This window comes from Harpia harpyja, chromosome 4 (genome assembly GCF_026419915.1).
Source record: "Harpia harpyja isolate bHarHar1 chromosome 4, bHarHar1 primary haplotype, whole genome shotgun sequence".
NCBI classification, from domain to species: Eukaryota; Metazoa; Chordata; class Aves; order Accipitriformes; family Accipitridae; genus Harpia; species Harpia harpyja.
In genome coordinates, this window is record NC_068943.1 from 49,754,211 (window position 1) to 49,773,338 (window position 19,128).

The window sequence follows — 19,128 nt, forward strand, 5'->3', positions numbered from 1 at the left end:
ACGAAGGAAGAACACATGAAACAAGGTGCCGTTGTCTCGTTATAAACAAATGCTACCAGAAACCACACTAAACCAGGCTTCGAGAACAGTTGCAAAAGGAGAGGAACCAGACTCTTCTGCTTCCCCAGAAAACCAACTTCTTGCTCTGCTTCCATTTTCTTTACAAGTTAATTACAATTAAACTAGGGACTTCCTTGGAGGGAGAAATAGCCACTAAACCAGCTTGCTCCACCTGAGGGGATGCCACTGTGTAAAAACAAAAAGGGGGGAAGAGGAATTAAAACGCTGCTTGCAGCAGTTACAGCAGCACAAAATACGCACGTAGGACGGGTTCAGGTTTGCTCTGTTCATTTGATGACAGTTCCATTGCATGCTAGTCAGGTCTACATTTGGCAAAGAAGCCAAGTGCACAGACCCCACATTACTGGCCTCCATGCAGCTGCAACAGCACAGCTTGCACTGGTTAGCATGTTCCCCCCAGGTGTGCCACACAGGCATGCTCATGATTGGCAATACATTAATTTTAAACCAAGGCAGAGTCCATTTTTCTCAAGGCCTCAAATTCTAGGCCCACAAATGTCTGCTTTCAGTTGCAGCGAGGAACTGACCACCACCAACCCTGCTCGTCGGGTTGTAAAAGAAAACCTGAAAATTGGGCCTGAATACCCAAAGGTAACTTGCCTTTCAGTTTTTACAAACACCTTCTGAGCTTACCCCCCCTTTTTTTTTCCCCCCAACCCCAAGAATTTCAGGCCTGATGTACGGAGTGCTGAACATTTAAACGAGTTACACATCAAGAATATACTACTAAACACTGCAGAATATTTTTTCCTGGTATTTTACAGCCCTTTAATGAAAGATTAGAACTTTTAGAAACTGTTTTGCAAAGGCAAACTTTTTTCCCCTGCAGGGTTTTTTTCCTACCTATTTAGGTTCTGATAGAGCATTCTATGGATTCTAGACAGCTGAGAACTTTGTCCAAGTGGAAGAAACCACAGATTTTTGAATAACAGTTATTAAAAAAAAAAAAAAGGAAAACTTCACAAGTACAAGTACCACGCATGACAGGGCCCTTTAAGAAGATATTTAAGCATCCAGAGATTATTAAAATTTTTTAAAGCTTGTCTTGTTGTTAAAGTTTGAAGATTACATATTCAAATAAGGCTTAAACTCTTACACACTGAGCACTAATATAATGATCCACAGAGATTTACACTGGTGATCTCCCATTGGTGGTTACAGGAACAAAGGTCAGAACCACACTAATTTAAGGTTAGCTACTTATTTACCTAAAACAATTTGATATTGTGGCTGTAAATTCTGAAAAATCAGACACAGTTTTACCTAGAATCCAACAGAATTATGAAAAATCCTAGGCAAATGTGATTAAGGGTAGACTCCAAACACGCTATGCCAAACAGAACCCCCCCACCACTCTGCTGTAGTCTGCATGCGATTTCTCCTCATAAAATTGAGCTACATGAACTGCAGACACTACAATCTTTCAAGTTAATGGTTAGTACTGTTAAATTATTAATAATCTAGGAATTTCACATGAACATCAACTAAATTCGGACTATGCTGGTATTTGTGCAGTGCATACCAAAACAAGCTTTAGTACGCTCTGTAGGACTGAAAAAGATCTGCAGTGTCACACAAGCTATTTCACCTACGTAAATAATTCATTTTTCTGCATTGCTCATATTTACCCATTTTAACCTACGGCTTTTACAATTTTGCATAGAGTACAAATAGGTCTTACCTCTGCAGATATATTGCACAATCAAACACATGCTACAAACACCATTTGCTAAAAACAACCCGCAGCATCTTTAGCTTTAAAAAAAAAAAAGGAAAAAAGGTAAAAGAACAAATACCCTTATCCTTCCAACTGCTCGGCTGACTGTCCATCTCTCCACAAACGCTCTACCCTCCAGCTGTGATTATCAATTATGCATACCAAGAGGACAGCTGCAGGAGAAGCAATCTACAGCCCAGGATGGGAAACATGGGCTTCCCCAGCAGCGTCCGCAGCCTGCTGCCGCCGCCGCCGCTGCTGCACTGGTGCTGCAGGAGGCCGGTCAGCTGACGGCGGGGGGCGGGCTGACGCAGTGCGAGCTGTGAGCGGGCGGCTCATGCTCCGGCCCCGGGGGTACAGCGACCCCCCCCCCCCGCCGCAGCCGGTGGCTTCTCACGGCTTCCCGATGGAACCGGGCGGATGCAGGGCAGCTAGGCATCGCCGGCACGAAGGGAGCCGGCTTCTCCCGGCACGGCGCGGCGCGGCACCCAGCGAGGCTCGGTGCGGGCTCACGAAGGCCGGACCGCCCTAAGCGGCTTTTCAGAGCGGAGCTAAAAGGAGTCACCAGGCAAGCTTTTCGAACAATGGTTAAAACACATTTGCAAGCCTCCCAGATATACGTCTTGCCCTCTTTGTGGTTTGTGCTTTTTAAAACAAACAAACAAAAAAAAAACACCAACCAGATGTCTGTCTAGAAGACTAACAGAGACATCTTTGTAACACCTCTCCCTTCAACAAAAAGCTTGAAGGAAAACAGAATCGGACCCTTTCTGTGCCTGTAACAAAAGCAAGAGGCTCATGAAGCACACAAGAAGTCTTTTTGCTGGTGTCTTTAGGCCTTATGAACTGCTCAGCCATATTTATTCACCTTAATGGAGGCTGGAGAAGATCAGTTACCTAGCCTTCTGCCCAACTCCTACAACCAAACAGCTTCCCTTTTTTATTTTACATCAGCATCCTATGTTGTCAGCTGCAGACCTGACAATTAAACATTCCCTTCGTTTAAATAAAAACAAGAACCTGAAAGTTGACGCTACTAACATATACAAAGCAACATACAGAAAGTACTGTACAGACATGAGACAAGCATAAACCAGAAACTCAAAACCCGAAGGAGAAGAGCTGCGAGAACAATGCTGTCATGCTTTTTTCCATCCCTGCTGAAAAAAATGACTACTCTTCTAGTTTGGAGTCTCTTAGCATTTTATTGTCAGCCCCAGATCTTAAAAACTCCCCAGCACCACTCCAAAGCCTCTTAAAAATCTGATACACCATTTTCTAAGGAACTAGAAAAGGGCATTCACACATTTCCACAAAAATACTGTAGACTGGCTGCGATGGAGATCCTGATTCAGTCCTTAAATAGACAGTTTTACTTTTCATTAGAATAGATAATCTTACACGGGGGAAGATTACCATAACATTACCCAAAAGCCCTGCTTATTGCTTCAATTGCTACATAAATTAAGGCCTTCTCTGACGCAAGACCAGTTACATATATTTTTAAGTTCTATAAAGACACGCATTTCATTCATAATTTCAACAGGCAAATCAAAACACATACTATAGGAGGGAAGTGGGAAGTACACATTCAAACATCATAGCGCAAGGAAATTTGAAAAGTTGCACTATACAAAACCAGGACAAAACACATCTGAAAATCCACTTGTCTTTGAGCTGAGATTCTTAAGATCAACTGGAAACAACCAAAATCTGGTTTTCCCCCATTTGTTTGGATGACTCCATTATCTCTAAATTAGTGTAGAAACCTGATGCTTCTAGAAAGTTCTTTCCACTAACTGTCAAATTTCTAGTCATACAGAATTAAAGCCTCTTCATTTCTTCTTCATGTTCCATATATTACATACTTGATATAGTGCATTTATGCAACACATTCCTAAACAGACATTTCGCTGTAGCCACCCATGCAGCCACAGCAAATCAGCAGCAGCCAGAACACGGACAAACACACAGCTGAGCAGTGACAGCGGCTGCATAACCAGTCCCTGTTCTCCCATCTCCAATGAGCCACTAACTCCCTCCACAGGAGTTTCTCCCTGCCCTCAAGATTCTCCTCTTTACTCTTCGCATACTCACTGTTCACCCTTACCACTCCATGCAAATGATACCTAAAATGAAGTCTGTATCCGTCCATACTCACATCTCTTATTTCAGGCAAGATACACCCATATAACCCTATTCTACATATAAACCGAGTACCAGCACTGCCAACAAACTTCAGTATAAGCTTTATTGTTTCATTAGGGAAATTGCGTGCCTGTTTTTACGCCAACATTTAAGCAAAAACTGCAACTAACAAGCTACTTACAAGATGGTATTATCAAGTCACACAGACAACTAAAACAGATGCAATCAATTCTAAACACATTCTTCTACTAATGCACCTATGTTCAAAGGGGCTGCATGCTTGCAGGGCGAGTACTTTACTCACTACACAGTCATTAAATCACCCCGAGCAGATGGACCAACAACAGCATTTTTGTACTGAAGAGCGTTCCTGACTTTGCACAGGGAAGAATTTTGGATGACTACCTAACTCTGCTCTCACCCGAAGCCTCATTCAATGCTGGCTGCCTATATGTGGTTCTGAGAAAGCTGGTAACTTACCATAAATGCTCCATTTTCTCCATAATTCTGCCACTCTGCAAGTAACTCCCCAAAGGCCTTGCTCTGTTAGTGGCATTAGCTATACAAGCCTTTGCCTCTCAACAGAGGCGATGCGAGAGCTCTAATGAAACACAGCAGGTCTAGGTCTTGCCTTCAGAAAAATTTCACTCAAGGTTGTGTGCCCCCCCATTCCTCCTACTCCTCTGCAAATTCTCCAACCTGGAACAGAAGTCTCCATTTATTATTTACCTGGTAGCATAAAAGAAGATTTGAACAATCAAATAATCTAAGAATACAGTCAGATGAAATTAAATCATTTTATATTGAATTAAATGATATTTTACAAATAATCTGCTCCTGAAAGAAACTCCAGAGGCATTCCAAGGTATTTTTTCCCCAGTGAAAAACAACAAAACCCCAAACCAAACACTTCCCATCTGCTGAATGGCTCTATTTAACTAGCTACAAATATGAAAACTAACAGAAATGAACCAAATTGGTACAGTGCTGGTGTAAGGCAGCATTTCTAATTTCTTTTAAGCTTCACATAACTGTAATGACCTGGTTTACTGTTACAGAATCACAGAAAGTATTTCATTTCTGCCCCCATGATTCAGGAGTAAAAAGAAAAAGCTTTATCATTAGCACCACTCAGGCACCCTCGCAAAGCACATTTCCTGCTTGGACGTCACCTTTGAATTTGCACCCTCAAGAAAATCCAGGAAATGTAAGATATTAGTAATTAGCTGTATTTCTGCAATTCAAGTGCCCTGCAGCATTTATGAAAACAAGAGATCTGTAAACCCCTAAGATTTAATCTGAAATGAATGTCTAGAGCCTGATGTTCAAAACCACCATGAAACAAGGGTATCCTGTGAAACTGACTGCCTTGATAGTAAAGATCTCAAATTTTCAAATATTATTGTAACGCTCAACATGAATATACTGAGAGATTTAAACTGCCAACGTGGTTACATTTTGGTACACAACTTTGTCATGGTCAGAGGTTTAGATTTTGGGGGGTTCTACAACATACTTCGATTTTGCAACCCAGTAAGTAATATAAAATCCTCCACATCCCAGCAATCAAAAAAAGGTTTATGGAAAGTATGGTTTTCTAGCCTATTTGGGAGAATTAATGATCTCTATCTAAAAGTAAATAAGGGGTTATCAGCGAAGAAAGTCTGTACAACAGAAGGGCTAAGGTCTGCAATACGTATATTTAGTTTTCAACTCGAAGAATATTAAACTAATTTCAACAGCTCAGTTTCTCAAAACCTGGGATGCCCTCCGAAAAGCGCAGTGTGCTGGAGTTACACTTCATTTACAAACACTAGATGGCATCAAAGCCCTCCTTTATGAGCACACCTTAAAGCAGGACTCCCTGGGGCACTGTTGTAACATGCACACTCCCCCCCAGCACCAGCCCTGGCAGGAGCTGGAGCTGTACTAGCTGCGGCACAGGTCAGCAGCATCTGAACAATCAGGAAACATCCAGTCTGAAGTCACAGCTTAACATGCAGCATTTTTATGGAGAACAGAAAATGTGTATTTTGAAGTCACCTGAGAGTGAAGCAGCAGGGTTATCTGCTAGGAAGCCAAATACAGCACATATGGAGAAATGGAAGGGTGGAAAAAAAGAAAAAAAAAAAATCACTGTATCTAAGACAGTAGGGATTGCTGGTGTTGCAGCAGGGTAGTTGCTGCTGAAATTGTTACAAATAGGAGCGTCTTACAAGGAGAGGGGTTTCTTCATAGTTAACTACAATTCTGAATTTGTTTTGGTTTGGGGTTTTTTTGTTTTGTTTATTTGTTTTTTAAATCTGTGCAGCTATGAAGTACACAAGGTCCCTGTGGTCTGATACCATTACAAAATAAAATAGGTTATCCGAGGGTCTGCCAGGCAGCATTAAACAAACCTCCCTCTCCCCAGGAGGCTGTTCAAAGCTTTACATTTGCTTATTTGGAGTGGTGGAGTTTAAAAAAAAATCTGCAACCCTTTTAGAGTATCTGTTAGCTCCATGCAGTATACCGGGACTGTTGGAAGTTACGCTTTCAGGTACACATAGATATGCTGGCATTTAGGTTAGCTTTCAAAAAACAGCACTGTTAAATTAAGGTTCTTGAATGCTTACTTAAGTGCACCCATAAGGCTGTTCAGATTAATGTTTTAACAAGCATCAGTCATACAATCATGCCAACTGATTTCCAGAAGTCTTGAGGCACAGCAAAATGTATTTCAGTTCCGCTGATGGGAAGACAGAAAAACACCCCACACACAATAAAGGTAGACTCAGAAGGCCAAACACATGCACAGGCCACTTCTTGGCCTTGTGATGAATCACCCCTCCTTTCTGAGAGTGCGGAAGACAAGTGTATGTTTTAGTTCTTTGATGCTACTTTGAAATTGTGCTTAAGCACAGTGTTGTTATTAAAAGCAGACAACTGATTTTGTTCGTAGCTTGTCATTAGACTCTTCAGGCAGGTCTCTGAAGTCCAGTTCTGTATTCTACAATATAGCAGAAGTGAGCAAAAAAAAAAAAAGCAGCACAGACTGTGCAGAAAAATCTAGAAAAAATGGACCACTTTTTTTAGTTAGTATTCTCATCTATTTAGCTTTAAGTGTTCCTCCAGAGTAAAGCAAAAAAAAAAAAAATTCCCTTCCCAAACAACACAGCATGTCAAAAATTAAAATTGCAACTGCTTTACAGAGTGAGCATGATACTGACAGAAAGACTGTAGAGAGTTCCCCAGTTTCCCACACCCCCAGCCCAGCCTTGTGCCTGGCCCAGCTCCCACTCCTCAGCGAACACCAGTGCTGGACAGACATACGCCCTGTTCCAGTGCTGTGCCACTAGATGGGAGAACGAAGACACTGTTCAGCTCTCTCCTCTCCTGCTATGGCAAATGCTTCTATGTGCAGCTTCTCTGGCAGTTTCCCATAGACAGAAGAGCAGCAGGTCTGTCCTCCTCAGACCCAAAGTAAGAGTCTTTCTTCCCAACGCAGTGATTTGCCACCCCCAGACAGCTAGATCCATGCAATGATTAAAGACACCTCTGCAAAGGCTTCCTGTTAAAAGAACTAACCAAGAAAAACTAGTATACAAAGTGTAATGTTCTTTTTTTTTTTTTTAAGTAGTCTGATCTCTAAACAATTAACCCCTTGCTTGACATTAAGTATAAGATACACAGCAGCTGTTCTCTAGACAGTACTATCTGCTGGAAGTCTGAGTGCAAGGAGAGAAGTCTTCACAGAACACAAGCACAGTGTTTTAACAGTGCAGGTATCACTGAAATTTCATCACATGGGAAAAGCAAAACTCTCTCCTTTCTGCTTACTTGTATGTATAGATAAGGTGAGACAGGAGGAATGGCAACTATCATGCAAAGTTAAACATAAAAACTACATCTTCTACCTTATTTTCCAAACCCTTTTTCAATTGCACCAACACCCTGACCTTCCCCTCAACATACACCTGTTATTCCCTTCCAAAACACATTTGATACAGAAGACATACATTAGGAATATAGTATTTTATGAACTGTAGACTGCAGCTACTGCAAAAATATATTACTGCTGAGTCAAACTAATGTTTGGTTTTCTGTTTAGAACAGAGTCCTTGCGCTTTCTGCAGTAGCTGTTTTTTAGCAGGAACGCTTCTGGTGCAAGACTTAAGCAGCAGCAGAGTGCTGCAGTATCAAAAAGCAAAGTACTCCTTTAGTCTACAAAGAGCTGGAATTTCATGAGGCATTCAGTTTAGAGAACAGAATGCAACACAAAAATGGTCTTATCATTCCTTGAACTTTCTGTTACTTAACTACACATTACCAGAAGAAAGATTAACTACACTGAAGTGCAAGCTCCACCTGAAAAGAGAAATGGAAATTAGTATCCCTGCTGTGTATACATCAATTTTAATGCTTGCAGGAGACTCTACTTCTTAATGGCCACTTTCCTAGTAACCTGAATACTAAGCTCCCTCATGTGCACTATTTATTTTAAACCACTGGCCCTGATCTAATGAAAGCTGCAAGTCACATGAGCACAGATGCGCAGGTTCTTTTCCAGATTCCAGACACATACAGTAGCAGCAAGGGTATTTTCCTGAGTTTTGAAGTCTGATGTCTGAACTGTGTATGAAAAGAAAGAAACGCCTCTTCAAATCATGTGTACACAGACTGAAACACCATCCTCAGCTTACTATCGCATATTAAGACCAAGTTTGGAAGGCCACCTAATGCCCAGCCTGTAGACAACCACAGAAGAGCTTGCAGGGAGTAGTGACTTATTTCTGTATCAACAGATCACCAGCAGGAGAACTGAAGGAGAAAACTGGAGACAGTGAGTCCATCCCTGATAAACAGAAAAAAAAAAAAGTACTAAAGCAATCAGAATATGAAAAAGGTAAAAGTGCAGGCACTAACATTTTCTGTTACTCTTGGCCTACATAGAGAAGTTTACAGAAAGTGACTTATAAAGAATAAGTCATGACATGCTTAAGTTTAGCTAAAGAATTACGCAGATTAGTGAACTGCAAGACAGCATACACAGATTACCTGAAGATTTATTCAGCTTTGCTGAAAATACAGCAGTAGGTTTTTCCTTTTCTTTAACAGAAGCAGCTTCTCGCTCAGCTTCCTTCTCAAAAGCTTCTGGTTTTACTACACTGACTATCTCTTTTTCAGCAGATAAAGGTGAGGTATCTGTGGCCGGTAAGGACACCATGGATACTTCAGGCACTTCTCTGTCCACAGCCTCCAAGGACTTTTTCAAGGCATTAGTATCTTCCTCAGCTTTTACTTCTACATTCTTTATAGACAGATCACAGGGTAGCTCTGGGCAAGGCAACTGCCTCTTCTCACCTTTGATCACCTTACTGATCTCTTCACTTTCATCTTTGTGCATTACTTCTCTGTCAGTAGCTTCTGCCACAAACTCAGGAGCAGTTTTAGGATGAGCTAACATCACAAAGTCTTCTTCCACTGGGACTGGGGAAGACTCGATGGGTGAGAGGGCTTTGTTGTCTCCTGGTTTTGGTTCCATAGCAACAGATACATCAGCTGAATAAGCCACAGCATTTAGCTCTTCCATTTGAAGAGGAATCTTCTCTGCCTTGGCTATTTTTGTAGGTGTTGGCTCAGACGGCAGAGTGGCAACAATTTTGGAAGAGTCCAGTTCAGGTTGGAAAGACTCCAGATAAGGCTTGCTCATGGCAGCTGCTGAATCCACCAGTCGTTCTTCATGTTCATCATCAGGTACAATATTCTCAGTTGATTTACTTTTTAAGATGAGAGATGGATCTTCGCTCACTTTCTCAGTAAAGTCAGGTATCACCTGGCTATTAAACAAGTCAGATTTTCCAAACTGCGGAGACAGTTTTTCAACAAGTTCCTTGTGTTCAGGCACATCCTGAGAAATGCATTCTGTTATCGGTGTCTTTGAATAATCTGTAAAGGACGGAGAGGCAGATTCACCGGAGACCTTTGTTTCCTTAATTAAGTCACAGGCAATAGATATATATGGAGTCTCTGTATCTTCAGGACTGGTACTACTCTCACGATCAGGTTTTTTAAACGCTAATGCCTCTTTTGCTTCTTGGGCCTGTGTCAGTGGTACGTTCACTGCCTCTTGGTATAAGGGAGTTTCAGTCTCTTCTTTTACATTCTCATAATTAGCAGTAGGAATAAATGTTTCTAATGGGGAAGCTTCCAGCTGCACAGCAGATGCTTCCACACCAGCAGTCCCAGTGCTTAGTGGGGCTTCCATAACAATATCTGGCAATATTGGTGATGGAGCAGCTTCCGACCCTTCAAATGAGGGGCAGAGTTGTGTCACGGGTTTCAGAGTCTCTTGTACTGACTCGGAGGTTTGAACTAAATCAATCTGTGTTTCATAAGCAAGTTTTGTACATGCCACATCATGCATTTCACTTTCATATGCTTCTTGCACCAGGTCAGGAGTAAGACCTTCAGGCATATTTGCTGCAGTGTCAGACGGCACTGTTGATACACTCTCTGTTTTAGCATAGTCAGCTTCCTGGCCTTCCTGCTTGCCAACTGCTCGAGCGCTAAAATCACCTTGTTCTGTGCTCATCTGAGCTTTCATTTCTGCAATTTTTTTCTCATCATCAGTTCTATTTTCTGAAGTGCCTTCCTCTAGTGGAGAAAGAGATTTGACTTTGTTACCATCAGGACTTATAGAGGATTCAAATTTAGTACAAGTGATATAAGTCTGTGAAGGTTCTTTTACAGCTTCTGGGGTACTTGGGAAAGAGCGATCTTCAGTGCTGCCTTCACTCTCTCTTTCGTAATCCTTCTGCACATTCAGCTTATCTACATCATATTTCTCATCTAAACTGCTTTCTAGTTTGGCATCTATCTTACTTCCAACATCCTCTCTCATGCTGCTCAGTCCGTGACTAGCACCTTTTACTTCCCATATTGGTTCGAATGGCTTGAAGTCTGCATATTCTTCCATCCTGAGCGGGTCGTCTTTCAATGCCCCTTTTTCACCATGATCACCACCTCTGTATTTGTTATAAAAGAGGTCTTCCTCGTTTTTCTCAAACGAATCTTGAGGAGTTTCTGGAGAGATTTTCAGCTGCTCTGCAGGCATTTTCTCCAGATTACGTAATTCTTTAGGGCCCTCTAGCTGTGTTTCTTCTTTAGCTTGAGATAAAATGGCTGCTTCTGCTTTAGCAAATGGGGGTTCCGAGCATTTAATTTCTGCAATGTCTTTTTCATTTCCCTCTGCAAGAAATGGATTTCTTGCATTTTCCATAGTTTCTTTATAAACCTCACTCGCATTTTCTTTGTAAATGCCTCTTGCAGGTAATCCATCTGAGAGTGTATCAAAGGCTGTGTGCTCTTTAAAGGGATCAGCTGTGATAGGAGAGAAGGAGGGAAGAGAAGGAGCAGTATCAAGCGGGACTGCAGTAAAATCCTCTTGACCAAGCGACTTAGTGCTACCTGGCTGCTCCTGCAAGTCCATAACTTTTTCTGTGACCGTGGACAGAAAGGAAAGTTAGAGAATGCAAGTGCTCTTAAAGTCAATGCAAACTTTCATGACAGGTTCACATGATGTTAGTTATTAAGAGGTTCTTCCAAGTTCTAGCATAAATACTATTAGCCATTAAAACAAAGTATCAGTTAAAGTCTGCTAGTCTATTTCACCTCTTCTAGCAGAGAAGTATGCAAGAGGCTAGAGAAGCAGCAACTTTATGCAGCACAAAGATCACAGTAAAGCTGAAGATGCCAGACAAGTACAGAGCATCCAAGTACAGCAGGCAATATTAACAAAGTGAGAAAGGGAGGGTGGGGTGGCAAGGTGAGACAGACAGAGGGTATGTGTGTGTGCTTGTGCATAAACATATGCACAAACGTGCATGCCAGTAAGAAGTCTTTTTTGACACTTTTTTAATGGGAATTTGGTGGACAGCATAGCTAACAAAACTCACTAAGTAAATACTACAGGTACAAATTTTACTTATATAAAATACTGCAGAAAGTTACTATGGATTAAATCCTTCTGCTAAATCAGCAAAGCAACTACGCTTTGATGTGTTAACCTGTTAATAGTATCAACTTCTTTCCTACATCAAGGGTCCAAGAATTCACAGATGGCTATAGCTTGTTTATAAAACAGTTCACCATGCAAAGAAATGAATGTGTATTAAGATCTTGAAGAGATCAACTGAAAAGTCAAAACTGAAAAATGTGGTAAAGGCTATTCTTGGACCCATGCTGACTTTTAGTAAAGGCAGACTAATTGGAAAGGGTTAATGAGATCAGATCAGAAATGCAGGATGTATTCAGACAAAGGTGAGCAGAAAGAACTTGCCTGCAGAGGAGTGCATCAGAGGCGCAGATGTAGCAGGAAGAGCAAAAAGGGTCTCATCTGAAAAACAAACAAACAACCTCAGCAGAAATAAAGGCTAGGTTGAAGAGGGGAGAAAGCACGCAAGTAGTCAGTTCCCAGTAAATCAAACAGATCCACAGCTAGTATCTACACCCGCAGAGAACCACAGAACTAGACACAAGCCGGGTAATTTGGGAGAGACAAAGCTTGGATTTCTCCATTCACAATGGGATCTTTACTGAGGCTGTAACTGAGGGATATCTACCCTCCATGCCAGCAACCAATATCAGGTAAGATACACCACAGCAGCTACTCTTTATTTTTATTCTCCAAACCTCCACACTACTGAGCAGTTAGTGTCTCTAGCACCAGAAAAAACACCTGCCATTGACAATGACACGCTGTCCTTAATCAGCTCACTTTGTCAGAGGGCCTCCTAACCCCAACTAACTTGTGTGAGAACAGCAGCGATAAAGAGACTCAAGCAAAAATTGTGAAAAGTTAAAATGACTAAAGTAAGCTTTGAAACTCCCCACAAACAGAGCACTGATCAGGCAGGCTGATACTGATCAAACTGATAACAGTAAATGACTGTACCATTTGCTTTATCTTTACGTCTTGACTATTTTTGTCGTGTTATAATGCAGACAAGCTTCCGAATGAAGGCATTATTTTAAAAGCCTTCCTTGGCATGATCCAAGGAGCATATTTTGCTTTGCTGAATTTGTTTTAACCCTAATATTTCACAAGACAATCCCACCTCTCCCATTTCCACTCAAAGAACTAACGAAATATAAGGAAGGACACGCCTCTCCTAAGCTAAGGAAGTCACCTTCCTTCACTAATGCACAATTGTGAGAAGCCAGACAATCCCAGAAATCCCAGAGTTTCGTATTGCACATTATCTGAAGTAAAAGCATACGACTATGACATTTTACTAAGGTGCGTGAAGCATTTCATGAAAAACCACTCTAGAAGCAGCAATAGCAGCCATCACTAGGAACCAGGCAAATCAAAACCAGTCCCTTCTCTGGATTTCTGTGTCAACAGCAGTATTTTTCCCAGGCCTGTTGGCATTACCTTAATGTAAAAATAGTAACATTTAGGTAAATATATTTCATTCCGAAGAGTGCATAAAGTTTTCAAATTAAGGCTGTTAAAGAATATTTGCAATTTACATCAATTGTATTAGCAGACTGCAAAATTATATTAAAGCATTTCAATTAGATTTTGAATTTCCAGTACAGACATCACCAATCTTTAGTTTTGCTATTTGCCTGGACAAAATCAAGTACTGAAAGAGTTAAGAACTTAACTTTTTTTAATTAAAAGCAAAGAAAAATAGAAGCAATCAATTTTAATAGATGGAAGGCAAAAAGTGAGAAATATGGTAGACCCAGCAGCACATACATAATAATCCAGTAAAGCAAGGCATTAAGGTAATTTTTGTTTTGGCGTTAAACCATGACTTTCTGCTAAAGGAATGCCACTTCAAGATACTCGTGACCCATCTGGCTTACTCAAGTTAATCCTGCCAGCAGTTTTCCAAAAATCAAGTCTCCTCACAATCTACATTTCCTGTCACAGTACAGTCAGTTGGTTTTGTTTCACAGAACATTATATCTGCAAGTGACATTTATAATCTACGGCAAGATATAACAAAACAGAGTAATGAAATTGGAGTGTAGGACTTAGAAGCTTCCTCAACTCCTGCCAGGCCAAAGGGATTTCTGTTCAGTTTTCTAGAAATTACATTTTCCTATTAAGGACCACACAGAGAGAAACCTCAATTCCAAATTTAGAATGCATTAAAGCAGTGTTACAGTTCAATGGTGGCAAAAGCTTTTAAGGACAAAAACCACACTGAAGGACAACTGATCAATATGTGACACTCAGTCACAGAACTGCAACGCTCATCTGTACACTACCGAATATGACCATATGCCCTTTATTTCAGGAGATGCTCGACTCCGCATGCCCTGGCTCGCTGGGATCTCTTCCACAAGCAGGCTGCTCGCAACGAGCCCACCGCCCCATGAGACAAGTTAAAGTTAGCAAGTCACCTGGTTTGGAGAGTGAAACAAGGGGCCTCAGTGAGAGTGCAGCTTGGGACTAATCCGTCCAGAGAGCTGCTCTGCCTTCCTCAACATGAGGCCTTTAGCAGTAACAGCAGAGGTTTTTCTTCAGTTTCTAGTGTGCCTGGTACATCAAGGGTTACTGCCAAGCTTTAGGTTTTAGGCTAGCAAGCCTTAGGCTTTGCACCAAGCAGCAGCACACTCTCCTTTTCTCTCAACATTATGCTTCGATGGACCAAGCGAGCAACATCTGACCACAAATGTAGAACTGTGTCCCTCTACATGTGTACTGACTGCTGATCCTGCTGAAATACCCAATCACTCATTGGTTAAACGGAGCAGTAGCGTCCACATACTCCATGCCTGAGCCAGTGTCAATCTACCACCTCATCTCCCGCCCGCCTGTGGCACGCTCCCCTTGGAGCACAGCGCACACACACACCAGGTCCAGCGCCTCTGGGCACACGTGGCAATTCACCAGGAAGCTGGGAACAGAGACTGCACCTTCCCTGAAACCACATGCTCTCACCTCCTCCAGGCCATGCCAGAGCTGCACAACCTTTATTTGCTGGAAGGGGTCTATGCTTAGGAGCAGAGGGGAGGGGGGAGAAAGCAGGATGGACCTGCTGAGACCAGATTGTGTAGCATGAAGACAGAAACCCCTGACAACCCAACAGAAAAGGATCTCACAGGGAAACCAGGAACAAGTCAATGGAGTGGAGGTACTGAAAAGGTAGAAATAAAAGAAGGGCAAAGAAAGAAGACAAAGTCCACTGTGGTAAGGGGGCAAAGAGGAAACGCACAAGTCCCTGAAGGCGCAGTACACTTGGTGTTCAAAGACCAACCGCAACCTCTACCAAAAATTCTAGACTTAAAATCTTTTGAATACTTCCCAACCCCAGAGAGAGAGGTTTCAGTTTCTGGTGGGGAACACTGCTTTTAGGAGCATGGACACTGATATTTCAGTGCTCCGTTAAGACAGCACAATACAGAAACTCCTTCTCAGGTTTGGCTTCCATTTACTCAACACAGAAACATAAAATAGCTATGCCAGTCACTGAATTCGCAGGTTATCTTAATGGAAGGATATTATGCCCACACCCAAACTTTATTTTCCACACACAGCTGGAGTGTCAAAAGTGATTACATAAAAGCAGTATTTCCTAACCAGCCAAGGAGAACCACCCACTTTCCCTCCACCCACATCAGAATGGCATTTTTCCTGCTGAACGGAAGAAGGTACAAGGACTTCTTCCTGCTGTGGGCCCTGTAAAACACCTCCAGGCAAGTAGGGAGAACAGAGTAGGACCTCTACAACTCCCACATCAGCATGACTGTTAACTGAACCAATCATTCTCTTCAGATTGTAATTCAAATGACATGGTGAAAGGAACTGTGTTTTTTCCAGCAATGACATCTGCACTGAAGAATCCTTACCTCCAATGTTGGCGGTAGAAACCTTTCAGAAACAGAACTCTGTGGGTGCTTTGGCAGGCAAGAGAAGAAAAAATGCAGCATCTATCAGACTGTCTGTCGCCTGGCACGCAGCAAGGCTGCCCAGGCCCAAAGGCGTACATACCACAATGAGCATGCAAGCCACTTCAGCCAACGCTTGCAGAACACCAGAGAACCGGCTGCCTCTTTCCAACCACTGCTCAAGTTGTAGCACTGGTCACAGCTGACAACAGGTACTAAGTTTTGTAATAAAGTACTAGGTTTAGTGGAATAACTTCACTTGAAGTGCGAGGAGGATAGATCACTGAGGGTGGCGTCTCCTATTTGCATATCAATGGCAAAAATTAGGCAATTGAAACAAAGTAGTAGTACACTACTACTAGAATCAAGCAAAAAGAAAAATCTCAGAATATATCAAGCTCTAAGCAAGATTATTTTCAAGTGTATATTCAAAACTTATTTCTTGAGCTACACAGTGGGCCTCCACTACAGCAAAGCTTCACCTAAAGATATGAAGAAAATCTAAGACGACTTGAGTTTTTACAAACAGTAACAAAAAAAAAAAATTAATTCAGTAACATGAACTGCTCAATTACAGCTTCCATCAGAAAACAGATTTTGTTTCATGAAATACAGAAGAATGGGACCTCAAAATGAACACTGTATCTCCAGGAGAGAACAGCCTTTACTCCAAATTTTATCTGCCAAAAATCCATAATGGTGCAGGTTAGTAACCTACCTTCAGAGTTACAGTTAAGAGAAAGACAGACCCCCTATTTTTGAATGGTATTACTTTGTATTAGTTACTGAAGTGGTCCAATTGATGGTTTTTAGAGAACTTTATAGGCAGACTCAACCTTGCCCAGGGGATCTTACAGCATTCAGTAAAATACTAATATTGTATTCAAACATATACACCCACACATCACCAAACCAATAATGGCATGACTGCTGTTTGCCTAACAAGAAAGTTAACAGTTTTGCTTGCTAGCACACACTCCTCTGGCCATTTTGGGGGGGGGGGGGGGGGGGTGTTTTGTTTTGTTTTTAAATATCCACATATATTAACATATCCCCCTAATGTGAAAGGAAAAGCATTTAAGGAACAACAGAACAGAGTGATGCACAAAGTGATTCATTCTGACTGCATTCCTATTTTTAACCAAAAACATTCCGCAAATTTTACCTTGGCTTTTTGCAAATTAAATATTCCCTAACAAACAACAACAACAAAAAAGCAGCCACCCACAAACAACCCTGTAGCTTCTCCTTTCATTAGCAGGAACTCTCATACTTTAAAACTTTCTATTATGGTTTCAGCTAAAACATAAGCTCCACCAACAAGAAATAGATTTCAGTTTTGTTTAAAAATAAAAAACCTGACACCAGCATGACAAAGAGGTGTCATTTTAAACTCTCATTTTCATTTTTGCTGATTGCCCACTAACTGGTATTGTTACAAAATACTGGTATTACCAGCATAAAAATAACAAAAATTAATATCAAAGTTTTGGATAAAATGCAGAGAAATAAACGGAGAGAGATTTTGCAGGCGACTAAGAAAGAGAAAGCAAAGTTAACTGCAAAGATTTCCAGAGAAAAAGAGAATGTTTAAAATGAAAAAGTAGTAAACTGACAATTCCAAGAAAAGCAATTTATGAAAAAACTGCCTTCCCCAACCCCAAAACAAACTTGCCAAGAGAAAGCAGAGGACTTAAGTCTAGTCACAGAAAATAAGAACTCTGCAAGAACATGTTCTATCCCTGATCGCTGGGTTTTTGGTAACTGATGTACCCTTCCATCTGCTCCCACCTGTGACTCCTTCCAAACAGCAGCAGCAGGTCTGTGGTAAGGTAGGTTTACTGTTCTGATACTCTCCTTATTTTTATGTATGAGCTCAGCATTAGAAAAACAAAAAAATCTAAATATTTTATTTTCTACATAGAAACACTGAGTAAACTTCATCCTGATGCACAGTTTAGCTTTGGTAGGAGACTGTATTAGGCTGCTAGATGGCAGTTTCAGTCTTCAGAAAATAAAAAACATTTCCTGGATTAGTTTTCTGGAGAATGTACGCTATTCTTAAAACAAAACAAAAAAACAGTTGGCAAGAGTAAAGTTTTTAAGACTCCACCTTTGCATGTTTAGAAAATGAGGAAGATGCCTAACTAGACAGGGACTGCTTTTACCTTACAGACCTATCACAAAGGGACACTGATTTTGAAGGGCCTCTCTTGTTAATACAAATACAAAAATTAATACTCAAAGGAATGACATCTGTGGCATGACTCATATGTAGTGTAAAACTTACATTTGCAGCAATCCCTCTAGGGCAGATATGAAAAAGAAATTGTCTGCTTCTTCAATGCGCCAAGTTGTTAATTTGTCCACAGTGAAGACTGCCCTAAGCAGCATTTCTGATCTCAAACCATTTTCTAAGGAAAATACACATATGTAGTACTACCATGAAGTTTTGCTCTTTTACAGATTCAAGAACCACAAAAACCTCAAAAGGCTTTTGGAGACCAGTGCAGTACCCTCACACTTCATAACCACAGGGAGGAACTGCCATGTTTTTTTTTTCTCCTGCATGTGTTGATGTCAAATTAGGATGAGTAAATTGCTACCTCTTGGCATAAAGTGTCAAAGACAACATACCTGGCCACTTAAAAGTTAAATTAAATAATTTCAAGGAGAGTCAAGTTCTTGGATGCCACATTTCCTATTGCAGAGTAAACAAGGACACACAATTTCACAACAATTTCCTGAGAAAAGCAGCTGCCTACACAAACTCCATTTAAATCATCTCCTGTTATGATGCAGTTGTTCCAAATATGGTATTTCACCAAATATTTAAGGGATTCAAGATAAAGAACATTAACTATTAATAGCATCTTTTCACATCATTAGATCAAGCTGCAGAGCCACAGCAAGCAATTAGGTTTTCTCATTTGGCTCTTTTTAGTTATACGTGTAAGTTTATAAAAAGAAGTTTCCAGTTTAGGAAACTCAGACTGTAAACTACTTGGAAATCTTTGAGGAAAGTATAAAAGCTGCTGCAGAAGATGGCAATTGCTGAAGATTTAAGTGAAAACAGGAGCTCCATTTTTAACATCTTAAGGGTATCAGAGCTAGGATCACAAAAGGATCCAAGAGTTTTATTAATGAGGGCAGCTGTAGCTCATCTCAGGTCTTCATGGAAATTACTGCAAAGTGGTATGATGCATCACTTGCAGAGCGAGTTGCACTATACTGCACAGGAGGCTCCTCATTTCATGTCATTTGAAATAGATAAAGAAAACAAGTTCAAAACA

At 41.1% G+C, this 19,128-nt stretch overlaps 1 protein-coding gene across 4 annotated transcripts in view; it reads right to left on the reverse strand.

Annotated features, from left to right (window-relative positions):
- RTN4 (reticulon 4) overlaps positions 1-19,128 on the reverse strand; it is a 47,869-nt gene that overhangs the window by 19,085 nt on the left and 9,656 nt on the right. The window contains exons 2-3 of one of the 4 annotated variants that reach the window (XM_052783953.1): positions 12,267-12,323; positions 8,984-11,425 (exon numbers count right to left, since the gene is read on the reverse strand). The exons of 1 other annotated variant lie outside the window; for it this stretch is intronic. In XM_052783953.1, the coding sequence (XP_052639913.1) occupies positions 8,984-11,425; positions 12,267-12,323 (2,499 nt within the window). Of the gene's footprint in view, positions 1-1,877; positions 2,089-8,983; positions 11,426-12,266; positions 12,324-19,128 lie in introns of those variants that run through there. 2 more of the 4 variants (XM_052783954.1, XM_052783957.1) reach the window with 2 other exon arrangements.